General features: G+C 41.2%; 1 protein-coding gene across 1 annotated transcript in view; it reads left to right on the forward strand.

Annotated features, from left to right (window-relative positions):
• LOC145400424 (putative ATP-dependent DNA helicase HFM1) overlaps window positions 1–13835 on the forward strand; it is a 159984-nt gene extending 146149 nt beyond the window's left edge. The window contains 6 exon segments of the mRNA XM_080272937.1: window positions 366–388; window positions 4848–4969; window positions 6498–6611; window positions 8158–8320; window positions 10384–12782; window positions 13794–13835. Of these exon segments, the coding sequence (XP_080129063.1) occupies window positions 366–388; window positions 4848–4969; window positions 6498–6611; window positions 8158–8320; window positions 10384–12782; window positions 13794–13835 (2863 nt within the window).
• The last annotated feature ends 3450 nt before the right edge of the window (window positions 13836–17285 follow it).

Raw genomic sequence — 17285 nt, forward strand, 5'->3', positions numbered from 1 at the left:
CGAACACTCCTTGTCGTTCAGAATCTGCCAGTCATGAAAACGGTTCTTCCTACGTGTTTTCTGTCAGAGTGGGCAGTGATCTTGTCATTTGAGAAGTTTCAGAAGTACCCACACCCTGGAGAATTATTCAGTATACAGCGTAGTGATACTTTCTTCCATGTTATTTATATATATATTTTATGGACTTGATTTCCACAAACTTACTACAGATTATTTACGTACACTCGCCTTCATAAGTAAGGATACATATGCATTCGTTTTGTCTTGGCGTATCCAGTGCTGTTGGAATGTGAAACTTAGTTTGATGTACTGATGATAAATGCACCAGCAGTGAAATAGTTCCACATCCGATAAGCAAGGGCAAGTACAACAGACAACACGACCACATGTATAGGAACATTATTACTATGGTATATTCCTTTTACCCTAACTTGGCCCAAAACTTCGTCCTTATCCAGCCTGTTTTATAGCTGAAAGACAAAGATAATGCTACAGCTCTACCTTCTTCCCATAGCACTTCATGACTGGCATCATTTTACTGTGGTAATCTGTGCCTACAAGTCATTTTCATTCAAGAGGTGAGATAGCAAATGTAGGCCAGGTTAGAGTATAAGGGGGTATGATGAACGCAGCAGTACAGATATAAGTTTTGGAGACACGCCGTTTTTGTAAAGAGTTTGTCGTGTTTGTTGGTTTTTACATTAATCAGAACATTTAAGCAACAGCACCGATGCAAAGTATAGGCCTCTTTGAATAACATATTAAAACCCAAATAGTAAAATATGCGTGTACTGTGGAAATACAGAGTTTTTATTCCCACGCACCATACGAGAGGAGGATAATGGGAGGGAAGCCGCGGTGGTAGATTGGTGGTCGTGGGTATGAATGGGAAGAATGGAAGGAATAATGTGAAGAGTAGACGGCAAAATTAGGGAGGAATGTGTGTGTGTGTGTGTGTGTGTGTGTGTGTGTGTGTGTGTGTGTGTGTGTGTGACAAAATTAAGGCTAGATTAATTGACGTTTCATTTCGTTTATAAAGGCTCCAACGTGCTTGCATGCGTCGGCCTTGGTCACCTAGGCTAATGGCGGGTCTCCATGCTGCTCAGTCTCTGGCAGTATCCCTGTTCAGTTCCATATCCCTGGGACCTCATTCTGTCCCGTCCCAGGTCTTTCGGTCTGCCTTTCGCAACCCTACCTCAAGCGTTAATACCTCCCACATTCTTCACCCAGTTACTATCCACCATCCTCTCTACATGCCCATCTCAATCTACGTAATAAAATAAATGAAAGGGTGTAGCTGTTAGGCCATGTAAAAAAGAGGGTGAGAGTTTTTTATTTTATTTTGTTATTATTATTATTATTATTATTATTATTATTATTTTTTTTTTGGGGGGACTATAGGCTTGGTTTAAGAAGTCTGCACTCTCCAACAGTCCTCTTACACACCATCAGATGGCGCCACATATCCTTGACATCTCTAAGTATACCTCGTTACTTCCCCCTCCCCCTCCCTAAAAACCTCTCAGGGGTTGGGTGTGCTGAACCAACGAACTCCATGCATTTATTAAGCTTGTAAAGTGCCTTCACTCCACTATATGAGGTAAAGTTCTTATGTTTGGAGCAGTTAATTATCACATGCCGGTACTGTGCAGCACTTTTTAACATGGTGTAGGCTGGGACTTCCGTCTTATCATCTGTCATTCTCAGTGACTCCCTTGATCCTCTCCTCACTGCAGCGTTCCATTTGCTTTCTCTGTATCAGTCGTCGATATTTCAGTGATCTTTGCCCTTTTGAAGTGGTTGCATGCCTTCCCTATTACAGTGGACAAGCACCACGTGTTTAAGTATACACTCCTAGCCCTATTCTTGAAGATTCTGTTTCAAGAGATAATCGGTCTCCTTATGTTATCATACATCTAACAGACTGTTTACTTTGTCTATGACCAGTCTTTTATCTTCAGTGTGTATAAGCATCTCGAAATAAATGGATTTGCATTGTGACACGCTTGTGTTCAAAATTTTTTGGAAATAAAAACTTTCGGTAAGCCTTTGGGTCTTTTTTGTATGTCTACAAAAGTCGCCATTTGGGGATAATCTTTCTTTCAAGCTCTCAGCTCTTGGTTCTGTCTTTGTTGCAATAAAAAAAAAAAAGGACTTTACCCATGGGCACTACTACTGAACTCTGTATGGAGGTACATTTGGGTCATTCATATTCAGAACCGATGCTCTGTAGACCTTCTTAAAGGTAAAGTGTAAAACAGTTTCACCAAAATTAAAATCATTGGAACCACATCTTACTTCTTTAATAATTGGGTTATATATTTTGGAGCTGTAACTGTATCCACATTTATAAATGTGTACGAGTACATAGTTGGCAGTCCACACACACACACACACACACACACACACACACACACACACACACACACACACACACACACACACACACACACACACACACACACACACACACATTCATTCATTCATTCGCATGAATGTGTGTGTAAAAAGTTTGTAACTGTATTCTTAGAAAGAGAGGGCTCATACATGGTAACGTGGGAGGAGAGGTGAAGTAAGAAAAGGAATCTTGGACGTGGGCCATTTCATCAATGTGGGCAAGACTTGGAAAAAGAGTAAGTAGAAATCTCGTGGAGTGTAGTGATTGATAGGTGAGGTGTAAGCATTGTACACTGATGTATGGGTGTCCGCCACGATCCTGTCCTCCATATTTGGCGTACAATACCGTGACATCCGGTAATGGATGGTCACGAAGTACAGTACTGATGTGATCTGTGATGTATTGTTGTGAATCTCATCTCCAGATTTCTCCCTGTTCGGACCTTTTCATCCTCCTGCTATATTATATTACCCATCGTTGTTTTCAAATAGGTTTTTCTCTTATTCTGCTATTTTTCAGTTTCCATTAGGCACATTCTACTGTTCTATCTTACTAGAGTGACATTTCTCTTTATGTTACGGTAATCGAGGATACTACTCACCACATTACTTGTATGTTTCGTAACACTGTACATACTTTATCATGCCTGTGAAACCTTTGAGATCGAGACTAAAGAAATAAAAATTATTTTAAGGGTTCAGGAATACGCTCTTACAGTTGTTAACCTCATCCTTCTTGTGTTCAGAGTTTTTAATTCTGAACAGCTGAAACTTGGAACCATTGCACTGCATTTATAAAAGGTTTAAACATGCAGTGATATATTATGGCTTTTATTTTTTTTTATTTTTTATTTTTCAGAAGAATTCGCTCGAAGTATATCATAAATTTTTAAAATTGAGTACATAGGCTTATATTATTCACTTGACCCTCCTCGATGTTGATATAATATTAACTTGACTTCGGAGGTCAGCATCCGTTCGAACATTGGCTAGCGTAGGAAACAAAGGCATATTGAGTTGGTCTGAGATATGATATTCATGGAACAATCTATTGGTCTGGCAGGGAAAGGCCGCGCGAGAAGAAATCAATACGAGTTCTTGTCGTTTTATTTCATATCACAAGCTGACTGACTCCCTTCTTGTCCTATATTGTCATCATTAATATATAAACAGTTACACACTTCATAGCAATAATTAACTTTCATTTACCATAGCCAGACGCCTTCTTACCGGAGGGGGTGGCCACAAACAAATCGCCTCCCTGTCACACAGTCCTCCATCATCAGGCTGTCCTCTCTCCAACCGACACCCTCCTCATTCCTGCACTTTTATACCTCGTCCTTCCGCCTCATCCTCGGTCTCCCTCATTTTCTGTTCTGTGGAGATACTGACTGCACAACATGGGATACTAAAGTTAGCTCTTTCATAGGGGAACAACTCTGGTATGTAATTTTACTCCATGCCAGACGATTTTATTCAGCAAGTCATATGAACCTGAGTGTTACTAATGGTACCATACACATGCTAATGGTCGGAACAACACTGGTATTTTATTTCAACTGGTGCCAGATAACTTTATTAAGCTGAGACTAAGGGTTGTAAATCTACACCTGAAATCGAGAAGTGGAGTGCAGGCCTCAGAGGTTTGACGATGATAATTGAAGTGTTTGACATTGATGGAACTTAATCGGGCTTTCTGTGTGACTGGTAACTGAATTTTGTGCAGTGGGATGCAGGCTGATCATACGTAATAACCACAGGCGTTCCATAAATGACCGTCATAATTTAAGGGTTTGCATTCCATTCGGCGATACAGGATTTAAGTATACGACGGTTACGACCTTAATTCATACGAACCTGAGTGTGTTAATGTATTTTCTGGTAATTACAAACCATCCTGAGTACGGTACCAGTCAACTTCTGTACCTTTGTTGTAGTCAAATTAGTTCGTATGTTGTAATTTTGTAAAGAAATTCTGCTCCTTCCCCTTCATTAGTGCTTAAGTTACAGTATACATTTCATTTATGTATTCATCAGTTTTAGTCGTATTTGTATTGGCAGCACTCCAGTGATGAACTTCCGAAATTTTTGATGAGTTTGTTTAATGTATTGCCTTGGCAGTGTATCTGTAAGGAAGGTTAGTCATTGCGATCAGATTATATGTTACATTAATTCTCTCTCATGGTCAGAGCTTCTGTATTATACTCCATCTAACGTCAGGCTATGTTATTCAGCTGATCGGTACATAAAAATAATAGGTTTATGAATGAAGTGAACATGTTACATATTCAACTCGTGACAGCCTATAGCGATAAGAAAGAGTAGTGTGTGTGCGTGTGCGTGTGCGTGTGTGTGTGTGTGTGTGTGTGTGTGTGTGTGTGTGTGTGTGTGTGTGTGTGGTTATAATGACATGTTCTGTTGTGAGTTGTATGATGTGTACTTTCCCACAGGGCCGGCTGGTGGTGGTGGTGTGGTTGGCGGTGGGTCAGGTGTGGGCGGGGTAACAGGACAGCGGCGGGCCTGTCTCCATGCCTGTGGTGACAAACGCACCTGTGCGCACACCTGCTGCAAGGTACACCATATGCCCATTAACACAGTAGTTGGTGAGCCAAAGAAACCAGACTCACGATGAACACTAAAAGATTGTTGAAAGAAAATTAACGTACAAAATCTGACTTTGGAAAAAAAATCATTATTTATTGACTTAGAAGGGCACGCGCCTAAAAAAGGGTGACATGTCTCTACCACGCAGAGTAATTCATAGCAGAGAATTTCATACCTGCCTGTAGAAAATTAAATTGAAACCAGTGTGCTTATTTCAAGAGTTGATGTGACACTCAGCATGCTTATTAAAGGAAAATATGATTGTCCATAATAATATGCTCTATATCTCTTACTTTCAAAAAGAATTTATTGCTTCATCATTGGATCAGTAAGATGGTCCTCATGTATTCAGATCTCTCCATATTTAATCCATTGTACAGACAGACATACAGACAAAAGTGAGAGTATTAGCTACAAGTATGGTAGAGAAGGTAAATTTGTATTCATTCATTTTATCACACTGTTTTATAAGCGTATTTTTTTTACATCATCATTGTCATAATCTTAATCCATTTTTCCTCAGCTTGTGAGGTGGGATATTTTTTTACATGGATTTGTAAGTGTGGCAGTCTCATAATTCAAACCAGACTATTCGCAACATAAGTACCGGTATTGGGGAAAGATGTGGCCACATCCCAGCGTCATTACGAGTATATGAATGATGAGTTTCCACACCACTTCTCGCGACTCATACAGTAACCTTGTACCTAAACGAGTAGTAGTCTTTAATTTCTGTCCCTAGGTCTAGACTAAAAGGGAACTGATTATATATATATATATATATATATATATATATATATATATATATATATATATATATATATATATAATCTTATAAGTACCGGTAATTGCTTTAACTCTGATTTATGTCATTACTTCTCTCGACAGTTGAAGGTAAAGGAAATATAAAGTTTTGTACAGTCACTTATTGTTATAACAACCTATTAGATGGATATTGTCTGATGATCTTACCATGTCATATCAGTTTCGAAGCAAAAAACAAAGTACTGATCTTTACGATAGGTATGTAGGGTTCAGTCCTATAGGGATCGCGGGAGTTTATTGCACACATAATACTCTATCGCTCAGGGATGAGTGACCGGTCCCCTCGCCTTAAATGTCTTGCCTATACTGGATTAATCTAGACCTGGGCCTCAAGCTCCTAATGCAGCAGCACGGGATTGAATGATGGATGGATGAAGTTATTCTGCCCTTGAAATTATTGATAAATGTAAGGATCCTTTCTGTACACATTCTTTCATTACTAAAATAATCTTTTTGACTGGTGTTGGTCCATTCTCTTGTCATGTGTCGTACGGTATTTGTTATGAAGCAAAAATAAAGCAAGGTATTGGTATTTATAGTGTGTTCAGGGTGGTATCCTGCCTCACCCCATCATTAAGTGGGGAAAAGGGTCAGGATGATGATGATGATGATGATGATGATGATTTTGAGAGAACCGCAGGTACAGGAAATTAACGTTTGTGTTTATGAAGGTTGGTGTGAGTGAGCGAAGTGATGGAGGCGGTGGTCGTGATGTGCCTGCCGTGGTGCAGGAGGTGAGGAAGAGAGCCAGCCAGATGCCACCCACGCCAGTCAAGAAGATGAAGGTATGGGACGGGGGGCAAGAATTTAGTCACTGCACCCCAGCACAAACAAACCTGTCATCTGGTCCGTCCCTCTCCTAATTGATTTTGATTTGCAGCAACAACAAGGGACGTGGGAAGTTTCTTCACTCGTTTCTTCTTTGTCATTTCTTAAACACACACACACACACACACACACACACACACACACACACACACACACACACACACACACACACACACACACACACACACACACACACACACACACACACACACACACACACACACAGATCATGATAATTTTCCATCGAGAATGTGGCAGTCTCATCTTCATACAACTTCCTTATATTTACAATGTGGACTCCATCACGTCCCACTGTTAGCGTCCTTCTGTTTTGAACCAATGACCCCTTCATTATGAGATCTCCCTCAGGCTGACTAAAATAATATGGTCAGAGCAGGTATGAAATAAAACGGACGACAATGTAATGGAGGAATTATAGGAATATTCAGTCCCATTACTACGAGAGATTTCCTTAGAAACAAGAGACGGGTGCTGTGAGAGAGATATGGCAAAAGAAGTATCTGAGAGGCGATGGAGTTTGGGATTCTTTGGACGTGTTGAGAGGAGAGATGAGGATGTTGCATGGAGACCTTTGGGGTATGGGATTTAGCAGGTAAATTATTCAAGATTGCGACATATGGAGTGCTTCCACTGGATAAAAGACCAGCACATGCTAGCATGGCCAGTTATCTTCAAACATGAACAAACGTGAACGTGAAAGTGGCTGAAGAATGAAATATAGGGTTAAACGTGAGCGTGGCACTATAAGAGATAATTTCTTGAATTCGGGAGCCGTCCACTCAAGTTTATTGTTGTTGCTGTAGACGATATTCAGTTTAGGGAAGGCTTCAAATTATGGAGAAGTGTATTAATGCCGTATATAATAAAGTGGAAAAAACCTTCCCGCCTTTAGTGGGTTGAAGCTTTTGTATTTTCTTGTTACTGTCGATATAAGTTAGTTTTACCGTCCTGCGTCCTTGTATTATGTGTAAATGTCAGAGTCTTATGTATATTTATTAGTTAATTTCTGTGTTGTGTGTGTATATAGAAGTTATTTTCAGTGTTGTTTTGTGCGCGTAAATTAATGTCACAGTTTTATGTTCATATCTGTACACTCAGGCAGCTAGGATTCACTGTAACCTTAATATTATCACGTGGCATTAGTTAGTAAACTAAAATTGTCCGACTGATCTTTTACGCATACAGATTAACACTCTCAGGCCCTTAGGACTCACACTTAGATGAAGAGAATTATCTTGCGTTAGCTAAGGTAGAAAATTAGAGCTGTGCCGATCACAAGGGTGTTAACAATGGCAGTATTAACACTCTCAGGCTCCTATAAACACTCACAGCAGAGTAATATTGTCTGGCGTTAGCTGGATTATAACTCTGGAGTTGTCCGCATCATGAAAAGGGTAATTTCGATGTTACCTAGTTTGTATGTTACATTTCTACTTTCTGAGAACTACTGACAGTTTCTCTCGCCTGTCCTTCCCTGGTCAGACGGCAGCCACCACCGGAGCAGTAAACCTGTCCCAGTTCAAGTTCGTGCCATCCCGCCCCACCCTGCTCCCCGCACCCTCCACAGCGAAGCACCACCAGGGCCCCGTGTCAACCCCTGCCACTAACCCACTCCATTCTACAGCCACCGCCTCCTACACTCCAGGTACGGGCAGAGAAATAAGTGTTCCTCCCAAACTTTGACGAGTACGTTAAAATCGAACCATCTGAAATACGCACGATACTCTTTCCATTTTTACTTGGCCTAAAATTATCACCCCTCTGTGTTGAATTCCTGAGTTCTAACGACAGATTGACTTCAGAATATGGTGCTAGTCACGAAGAGCTATTACGGAAAGAATGATGATCTGAAGCATTGTCCTTCTCTCTCCCTGAGCTACATGAAATAAGGTACAAAAGAACGAAAATCTGAGTCGAGGTGAAAGGACTGTAGTAGATATAAGTATTTCATTGTGTTTTTGCCAGTTGTAATTATTCATCTGACGGAACTGGGAAAATGGCTTTTTTTTTTTTTTTTTTTTTTTTTTTTTTTTTTTTACTGTAAGAAGCGGCCATCTTACCAGTTTAGTCTGATGCTTATTGAAGACTTAAGAAACTAGAGTAATGTGTGTCTCGGATGGTTCTACTTTTCTTCAGTGTGTCAATGTGTGTCTCGGATGCTTCTGCTTTTCTTCAGTGTTAATGTGCGTCGGATGGTTCTACTTTTCTTCAATGTGTCAATGTGTCTCGGATGGTTCTACTTTTCCTCAGTGTATTAATGTGTGTCTCGGATGGTTCTACTTTTCTTCAGTGTGTTAATGTGTGTCTCGGATGGTTCTACTTGTCTTCAATGTCTTAATGTGTCTCGGATGGTTCTACTTTTCTTCAGTGTGTCAATGTGTGTCTCGGATGGTTCTGGTTTTCTGCAATATGTTCAACAGGCTGGGTAGGTGGTGGTTATGCAGTTCGATAAGTTGAAAGGACAGAATATCGATCTCAGACTGTGGTAGGTAGCAGTCTGTTAACTTGAATTTTCGTTCAGAAAGACGACATGGACGTAATATAAAACACCCTAGTGATATCATTACACCAGGCCTGAATGAGACAGCCGAAGCATGCATTCAGTGTGGACGGTCGGTATTAGCGCCGAAGTGGTGACATGTGAAGGTGTGTGATACATGAGAGGACTACTAGGCCTCAGGGCACATTAAAAAAAAGAAAAGAAAAAGAAATACGTAATTCTCAGACAGCAAAATCCCGGTCGTCAGAAATTCCCCCACACGCCTACAGAACTGCTGGAGCGACACACCAACCCATTTTATCACTGTTAATTAGTATGGCGGGATTTCAGTATGTTCTGATACGATTTCCAGACACCGTGGGCGAACCATTAACTACAACCGTATTGTACACTAAAGTGAGAGAATTTGCAAATTGTCTATGATGATTTTTTTTATGTACATCTAGAAAACTTTATGCAACTTAGGGGAGACTTATTAAATTGGAAGAGTCAGCATTAACACCTTCAGTACGAGAGGCTTTCCTGAGTTTGATAAAATCGTCTTTAGATAGCAAGCAAAACAAACTAGCGGTATCACAGAGAAAGGGGAAGTTCTGTGAATACGAGTACTGTACATGAGGAAAAGTCGAGCCACCGCACACGCGCAAATAGTCAATACTTTCGGTCGTAAATTGTTAGTAGTAATTAATTTTCTGAAAGGTATTTATTGATTCCTTGACTGTACCATATTCACTAACATTCATGATCTTAAAATGTGTGTAAGATTGCTTGTTCATATTTTTTTATCTCCAAACACTTGACAATGACAATGAAATGAATATTAAAGGGAAAGTACAGTGTTGTCAAAAGTATGATTCTGATGTTGATTAATAACCATGGAGACCTGCTTATCAGAAAAATTGATTAGCCTTGCCATCCCGAGAACATTATTATTATTATTATTATTATTATTATTATCCATCATCATTATTATTATTAGTAGTAGTAGTAGTATTTGTATTTTGTTGTCTGTTCTTTCTTTTACCTCCAGATGACGTTATTCATCTTTTTTTTTTTTTTTTGAACGGTAGGGGTTAGCTTTAGTAATCCTCAACGTGTTCACTGCAAGAGGTCCTAAGTTGAATAAAATCATCTGGAGGGACAAGAATATAATGAAAAGGAGTTTGTCGTACTAAATGAGTTAACATCTTTCCTGAATACTTCCCTAGGTCACGGTCAGCAGTATGGAGGTGTGTCAGGTGGAGGGTACAGGTTCACAGCACGTAACACACAAGATTATAACCATTGCTTCGAAGATGAACCACTGGATGAGCAGATCCTGAATGAGTTGGAAACCGAACTGGATTACGGTGCTGAGGAGCACGATGAGGACTTTCCCGACATGAGCTTCTTTGTCACAGAGACAGAGAAGGAAAATTACCCAGGGTGTCCTCCAGGAACAAGTGAGAACTATGAAGATTGTTTCAGCGAACCCTTGGACATAGACGACTTCCAGCTGCAGCCACAGCAAGACCTCCAAACCACCTCCTATGTCAAGCCTCCGGTACAGCAGAATCACAACAACTGTCAGTGGTCACAGCAGCCAAACGTTCACTTCCCTGCACCACCTAGACCCAAAGTCGGACCTCCATCTCAGGTGCTGTCTTCAGCGAAGTTTTCTACACTTTCGCAGCAGACGCACTCAGGATGTCAGGCAGCGCCAGTGTCCGAGTCAGCCTTGAGGCCCCATAACCCAGCTGTCGTACAGAATACAGGAAAGATTAAGAAGCCCGTGTGCTCTACAGGTGTCCAGAATTTTTCCATCCAGAAACTTTCACCTTTCATGAGGGTGAACGGTAATCAGAGTGTGGTAAGGCAGTTCCGTCCTCATCATACTCAGACCCAGACCCCATCGAGACCATCAGGAGTGCAGAATATCAGATATCCGGCACCTGTGAGAGCACTGGGTCCAAGATGCCCTCGGAGCCAAGTTAAGGTAAGACCGCTGGGATCACAAGTTGGTCAGCATCAGGTGCCACAGAGATTTCAGTGCATTCAAGGAAATCAAACCAGTATACCTTCCAGATCTCAAGCAGCACAAAACCGTCAAAATCATGAATTATCAACACCAGGAGGTTCGAGTAACCAAATAAACTTATCAGTCACACCTCAAGAAAATCGTAGTAGTCAAAGTCAACTTATAAAGCCGCAACAAATATCAAATGATCCAAGCTATGTGGCCGTGAGATATCCAAAGCCTCTGGCAAATCAAGGATGTACTCAACCTTCATTCACAGGGAGCAGTCACAGTCCTGTCAAAGGTCAGCCTACAGCACCACATATTAGTCGAAACCACAGACCACTTCAGCCCGGTATGCTACAGCTGAAACAGGAGCAGGGTCACTCACTGTATGCTCAGAATCAGATGCTGAGACCACAACTTGAGCAGCACTGGAGACCAACTGTCCCACAGAGTCACACAGTTCAGAACCAGATGGGCCAGCAGCCTCCACGACCTCAAGCTGCTCAGAGCGATAGATTTGTCAGACCTTCTTTCCCACCTGCAAATCAGAATAAAAGATTTTCCACACCTACTAGTGTAGCCAGCAGTCAGATGTTGACTACGTCCCAGGATCACTGGTGTGACTTCAGTGGAGGGGAAGAACAATCAAAGGTGAGACCACAAAGTAACGTTCCACAACCAAATCATTTACCAAGACCTTTTTATCAACCTCCTGCCAACAGATCTCATGAATATTCTCAGAGAAACCAAGGAGCACTACAAAACGACACAGTACAACCGATACTTCAAGGAGGAAGTGCAGTAGCACAACACTTATTGCCATCACTAACAAATCTTTGTCAGCAGAACAAACAAATCAGTCAAGTAGATCCTTACCAGAGTACAGGCATGCCTCCACCACAGAGTCCAGAACGAATGATTTATCCAGCTGATGTCGAGCATCCACGTGATTACGAACTGTCTGATGTTCCATCAATCAGTCAAGCCATGAAAAACAAGGCTAGTGTCCTTGATGTATCTCCAGACATTAAGCCTGTGGCCGGAGTTAGGCCACTCCTGTCAAAACTGGCAGAATCAGTTGGTTCCAAACGTGAGAGACGAGACGATCCATTCTCTCATCTCACCAAGGAGTGGACTGAAGCACAACGAGGAAAGGGTCGTGACAGAATCAGTAGCATAATTGCCACACCCCAGCGGCGCCGAGGCATTCCTGACAGCCCTGCAGTCAAGTCCACGCCAGCAAATCGTGGCGAAGAATGGCGCGACCTCGAGATCTTCCAGTGGTGTCGCCAGCAGGAAAGAAGTACACTGGACTCCTTGTACCAGCAAAATAGGTCACCAGGCCGTCGGTACCCATCACAGGCACACCAGACCACCAGTTCCATAGCAGCCCAGCCTGACTCAACCAGCGTTTCTTCGGTGGCGGGGGGAGGCAGCCTTCACATTACGTATGGCAGCGGGGGTCGAGGCCCTGTGGTGGGTGTGGATCTCACTGGTGTCGGTGCTCTTCAGCAGAACATAAACATTAATCTGTCTAACCAGCTCAGCGACACGCATACACACTCTAAGCCGCAGCTTGGGTCCCTTCCCACCTCTGAAATCCTGGTAAGAGCTTCTCAGCGTTTGTCATTCATCCTTGTACTTAAATATAATCGTAAAGTGATGGAATTCTGTACCTTGTATTGCTCAAACTCAGCTATCGAACATTTGAATTCAAGTACACATTTATAACCATCATTTTGTAATTAACGCATACCGAAACTGAAAATTTGTATTCCAGACTGGTGGTGAACCACAAGTTCGAGGGATTTTGAAGAAGTCTACCCAGAGGTAAGTTGTGATGTTATTGTGTCAGAATTCAGTAAAGGTTTACAACCTGTGTAAAGGAATTATCATGACATTAGTCTTATGTCAAAGGCAGTGAAAATTTAGAGTTTGTGTTAAGGAATTCTCTGAACTCTGATGTCTTTTTAAACATAATCCTAAATATTAATATTACCGTTTTATAATGTGCCATATTCATTATTACTCGATATGATTTTGATGAACTTCGTATGGTGAACTCTTCAGCCAGTGGAATGCGCCAGACATCTTCGAAGGAATTCTGTAGTACGGCAGACTGGTATGTTGGCTTGAGTTCGGAGGGCGGAGGCGGTGAGTACCACTGCTGCATGACTGAATGCTTGTTCACCTTATTTTTGACGGAGTAACAGGACAGACTCTCAGGGATTGAAGTCACACGGGATGAATTGTTACGTTCAAGGTCGCCAGTTCGTATGAATAGATTCGTAGTATATGGATACCAAAGATATATGTTGTTTAAAAAGTCTGTTGATTTATGGTAAGGTTTAATTCGGGTTTAGTCGAAAGAATATATTTTTGTAGAACATAATGTAGGATGCAGAAGATGTTGTCAGCACATACCACTGTTGTTGTTTGTTAGATATGCATTGTTTTGTTATTTTATCTGATATATATTTATTTGCTTTTCCTATGCAAATTTGATTGACTATTGACGCACAGTTTAAATGTTTACATAAATTAGTCAGTTATGTCAAAGAGTTTATAATGGATATGCTCTTTGGTTTTATTTGTTATAATTTTGCCACTTTTCAGGTAAATGTTTACTACATCACTGTAGAGACTATTGAATATTAATGCACAATTTAAATGGTTACAGAAATTATTCAGTTACATGCATCAAAGAGAGTACGAAGGATACAGTCTTTGGTTGCTTAATTCATCAGTATAATTTTTACATTTTTTTGTTGAGTGTCGGAAGTTTTGTACATTAAGGAACAATAAATTCAAAACCACTAGTTCCAAGGTTTAATTACGTCATTGTAACCAAATCAGAAACTCTTCGCTTGGAAAAGATTATTTTCAGTGTGTAGTACTCTTGTTATGTAGGCTACCTAAAACCGGTCTGGGGTGGGTCACAAGCAATTATTGCTGCTTTCAAGCAATGTAAAGTTGGAATGAACTGCCAGTGCTTGTACATAAAGACCCTGTTGGACCACTCAGCAATGCTTGGGTTAGCCAAGAAAAGATTTTAAGCTGAAAGTATTGAAATCTATAGTCAAGCAATTTTTTGAGTGTCCGATGCACCAGCCGTGATCTGTCCATGTGCATCCAATCACTCCCCCATGTCAGCACCCACCAGAAGCTACACCCGCCAGTTGATGATACTCACTGATGTATCCATTTTTCCTGGAATTGTGTTGATATTTCTTAGGGAGTCGGAGTTGGGGACTGTACCCCCTCCCTCTGCGCCCATACTGAGTTCCTATGGTGCTCATGACGTACTTGCGCCAGTATCTATACGCAAACGTAATTTCATACCTTCATCTTGAGAACTGTGGATATTGTCTTCCGGAGTCGAAGATAGGAGCTGCACCCCTTTCCCGAATCACCCACTGCACCTCCTGTGGTACATACAACCAACAGTAATTAAGGCTGGAAGGTTATCCATGCAGAATTCCATTCCCTTATCCAATGTTTCCGAAGATGAAGTCGAGGACTTTGGACGGCTGAGGCAGAATGAGTTTTTCGTCCGTCCGTTCACGTGATATAGGCAGTACGAGTATTATTTGTACTGACCGATTTTGACGAAGGAGGTGTCAAATGAATTCCCTTCCAGCCGATGTTGTGTCCTCATTGTGGTCGACACGTTCAGATCAACTCCAAGATCACAGTGGTGAAAAGAATCAAAACCATAGAGCAATTTTCTTTATTTACAGGAATATACTGTAAGCATAAAATTTTTATCGTAGAAAGGGCGTTCAGAATGCAGTAATTTATGCCCTCATAACAATTTTTACACTAGGCTACCCACTGAAATTTGGTAAATTGCAAAAGAAAAAAATAAATACATACTAGTCGGTACATCATTAGGTGATTAGGAAAACCGGCAAGAAGTGCAAGTTAATCCTTTGTATGCTAAAGGACCAAAGTTTACCTTAATACCTCTTGGTGAAGGAATCATATAGTGTAACAGAGTAGTTGCTAAACCTTAGATCACCACATAACTCTTAGATTTTGTTTGTGCGTGACGTTGCTGGATTATCTTCAGGGTAATGTTCAGATTCAGTCATGCAAATGAACATTGATTTTTCGACCTGCAGTCAATTATATTAATAATGCTTTATTCACTCCCTGCCCTCCGGAATACTCAGCATAGTTAGGTTCTCAATCTTCTCAGTTGATGGAGCTTTCTGTTCTCACATGTGGGCTCAGTTTATCATGACTCTTATAAACAAAGCAGTGCTTTCAACTCACTGTGTTCAGCATCAGCCGACTTTGTCTTCGGGGCTGTAATATGGCAACACACAACTACAGTAGTGTAGGTCAATCAAGACTTCTATCCTGTCCGTGAAGTTCGAGAATGATATCTGTACTTGAGAGGTTAATATTCACGAGGACAAAGCCTAGAGCCTTGCAGGAGTTTTCTGTCTGTCCATTCATTCGTTCCATCTGTTTGTTTGGGCTTTACAGCTGCAGTTATGGACCGATTTTAACGATTGAGGTGTCAAACGAATCTTCTCCACCTAACGGAGTGCCCTTGTTGGACTGGTCGAAATGTTCAGAATAACCCCCTGAGCATAGTGATCTAAAAAAAAAAAAAATCAAACGCCTTTATTTACTGGAGTATAGGTACGAGACTGACATCTCTGGAAAGGACGTTCAGGTTGTAGTAATTTATACGTTCATTACTGTCTTTATACAGATGCTGGTAATTAGCATAATGGAAAAAAAAAACGCACCTGTGTCGTTATCTCATTAGGTGGTTGAATTAGACATGGAGATAGGTAGGTAGGTAGGGGGATAGGCAGGGAAGCTCTGAAGTTGATAGGGAGATAGGCAGGGAAATATCGAGGTAGGCAGGAAGGTAGGCAAGTAGACAGGGAGTTACGAAGGTAAATCAGTACGGTTGGTAGGGAAGAGCGACAAGAAATGCCGGTTAATATTATGCTAAAGTATTAACGTGCACCATACTACCTCCCGATGAACGGATCTCATAGCGTAACAGTGATTACAAGACCCGAGATGAGCACGTAACGAAGAATCCGCTGAACACAGCATCATCAGGACACCAGCGTGGTAATACGCAGCTTATATCACTGCATAGATGCTACAGTAGTTTTGCTGTCCAGTAGTACTCAGGTTAACCAAACTGTGGACAGGTATTGTAATCACAGCATCATAAGCAACAATCCACGGCGACCCAAAAGTATTTGTCTTGGATCTCAGTTTGCTTTGTGTCGTTTCCACGATTTTCTAAAATAATCCACCGTGTTCACGAAGCCCACTAATACATTCATTTACAGCGCCTCGGAAAATGGTGAGTATTTTCCTGTGGGGCTTTGGGCTGTGCCTCCTTACAAATACCCATGCCTAATTCCTAAGGTACATGTGACTTAGGCCTGTATCTAGGCATCTACGAATTTTCACTGTCTTTAAACTGTGAATATTGTCTTAAAGGGTTACGAAGATGATGGCCGCGTCCCCTTCTCGACTGTCTAGTTCAGTTCTACGAAAATTCATTTTTCATCCTAAAACTGTGGATATTATCTCAGGGGTTCGAGAAGGAGGTTGCAACCCCTTTTTATCGAACCCCAAAATGAGCCTCCTTCCTTTGTGCCATATTTATAACCATGCAAATATTCAACACTGTGACTTAGAAACTGTACTGTGGCCGTGCAAACCGGACACACAGACAAGCAAACAGTCACACAGACAGAAAGCACTATAGGACCTGTTTTACCTCTGACAAGTAGGTTACGTGTTTGGCTGGATTTTTTTTGTATGTCTGTCAACAACATTATGAAAAAACTTTCGAATAGAATCGCACCAAATTGGAAATAATGACTGTGGAACGAGTGAATGAATTTTGGGCGGACAAGGTCAGTATCAGTGTCAGGGATTATAAAATACATGAACATCATACAATCATACATATCACACGAATGACACAAGATTGTGACGTGGAAACGAGATCATAACGTTCCTTACAGAAAGCCCTTTCATTTCGTACTGTTGTTTTGACCTACGATCTTGAACTTTTGGCAAGAGGTCAAGGACAGAATTAACCCAGTTTGGTTTTAAACG

The sequence above is a fragment of the Coenobita brevimanus genome, chromosome 52, assembly GCF_032717465.1.
Source record: "Coenobita brevimanus isolate Jiangsu-jjx chromosome 52, ASM3271746v2, whole genome shotgun sequence".
Classification (NCBI taxonomy): Eukaryota; Metazoa; Arthropoda; class Malacostraca; order Decapoda; family Coenobitidae; genus Coenobita; species Coenobita brevimanus.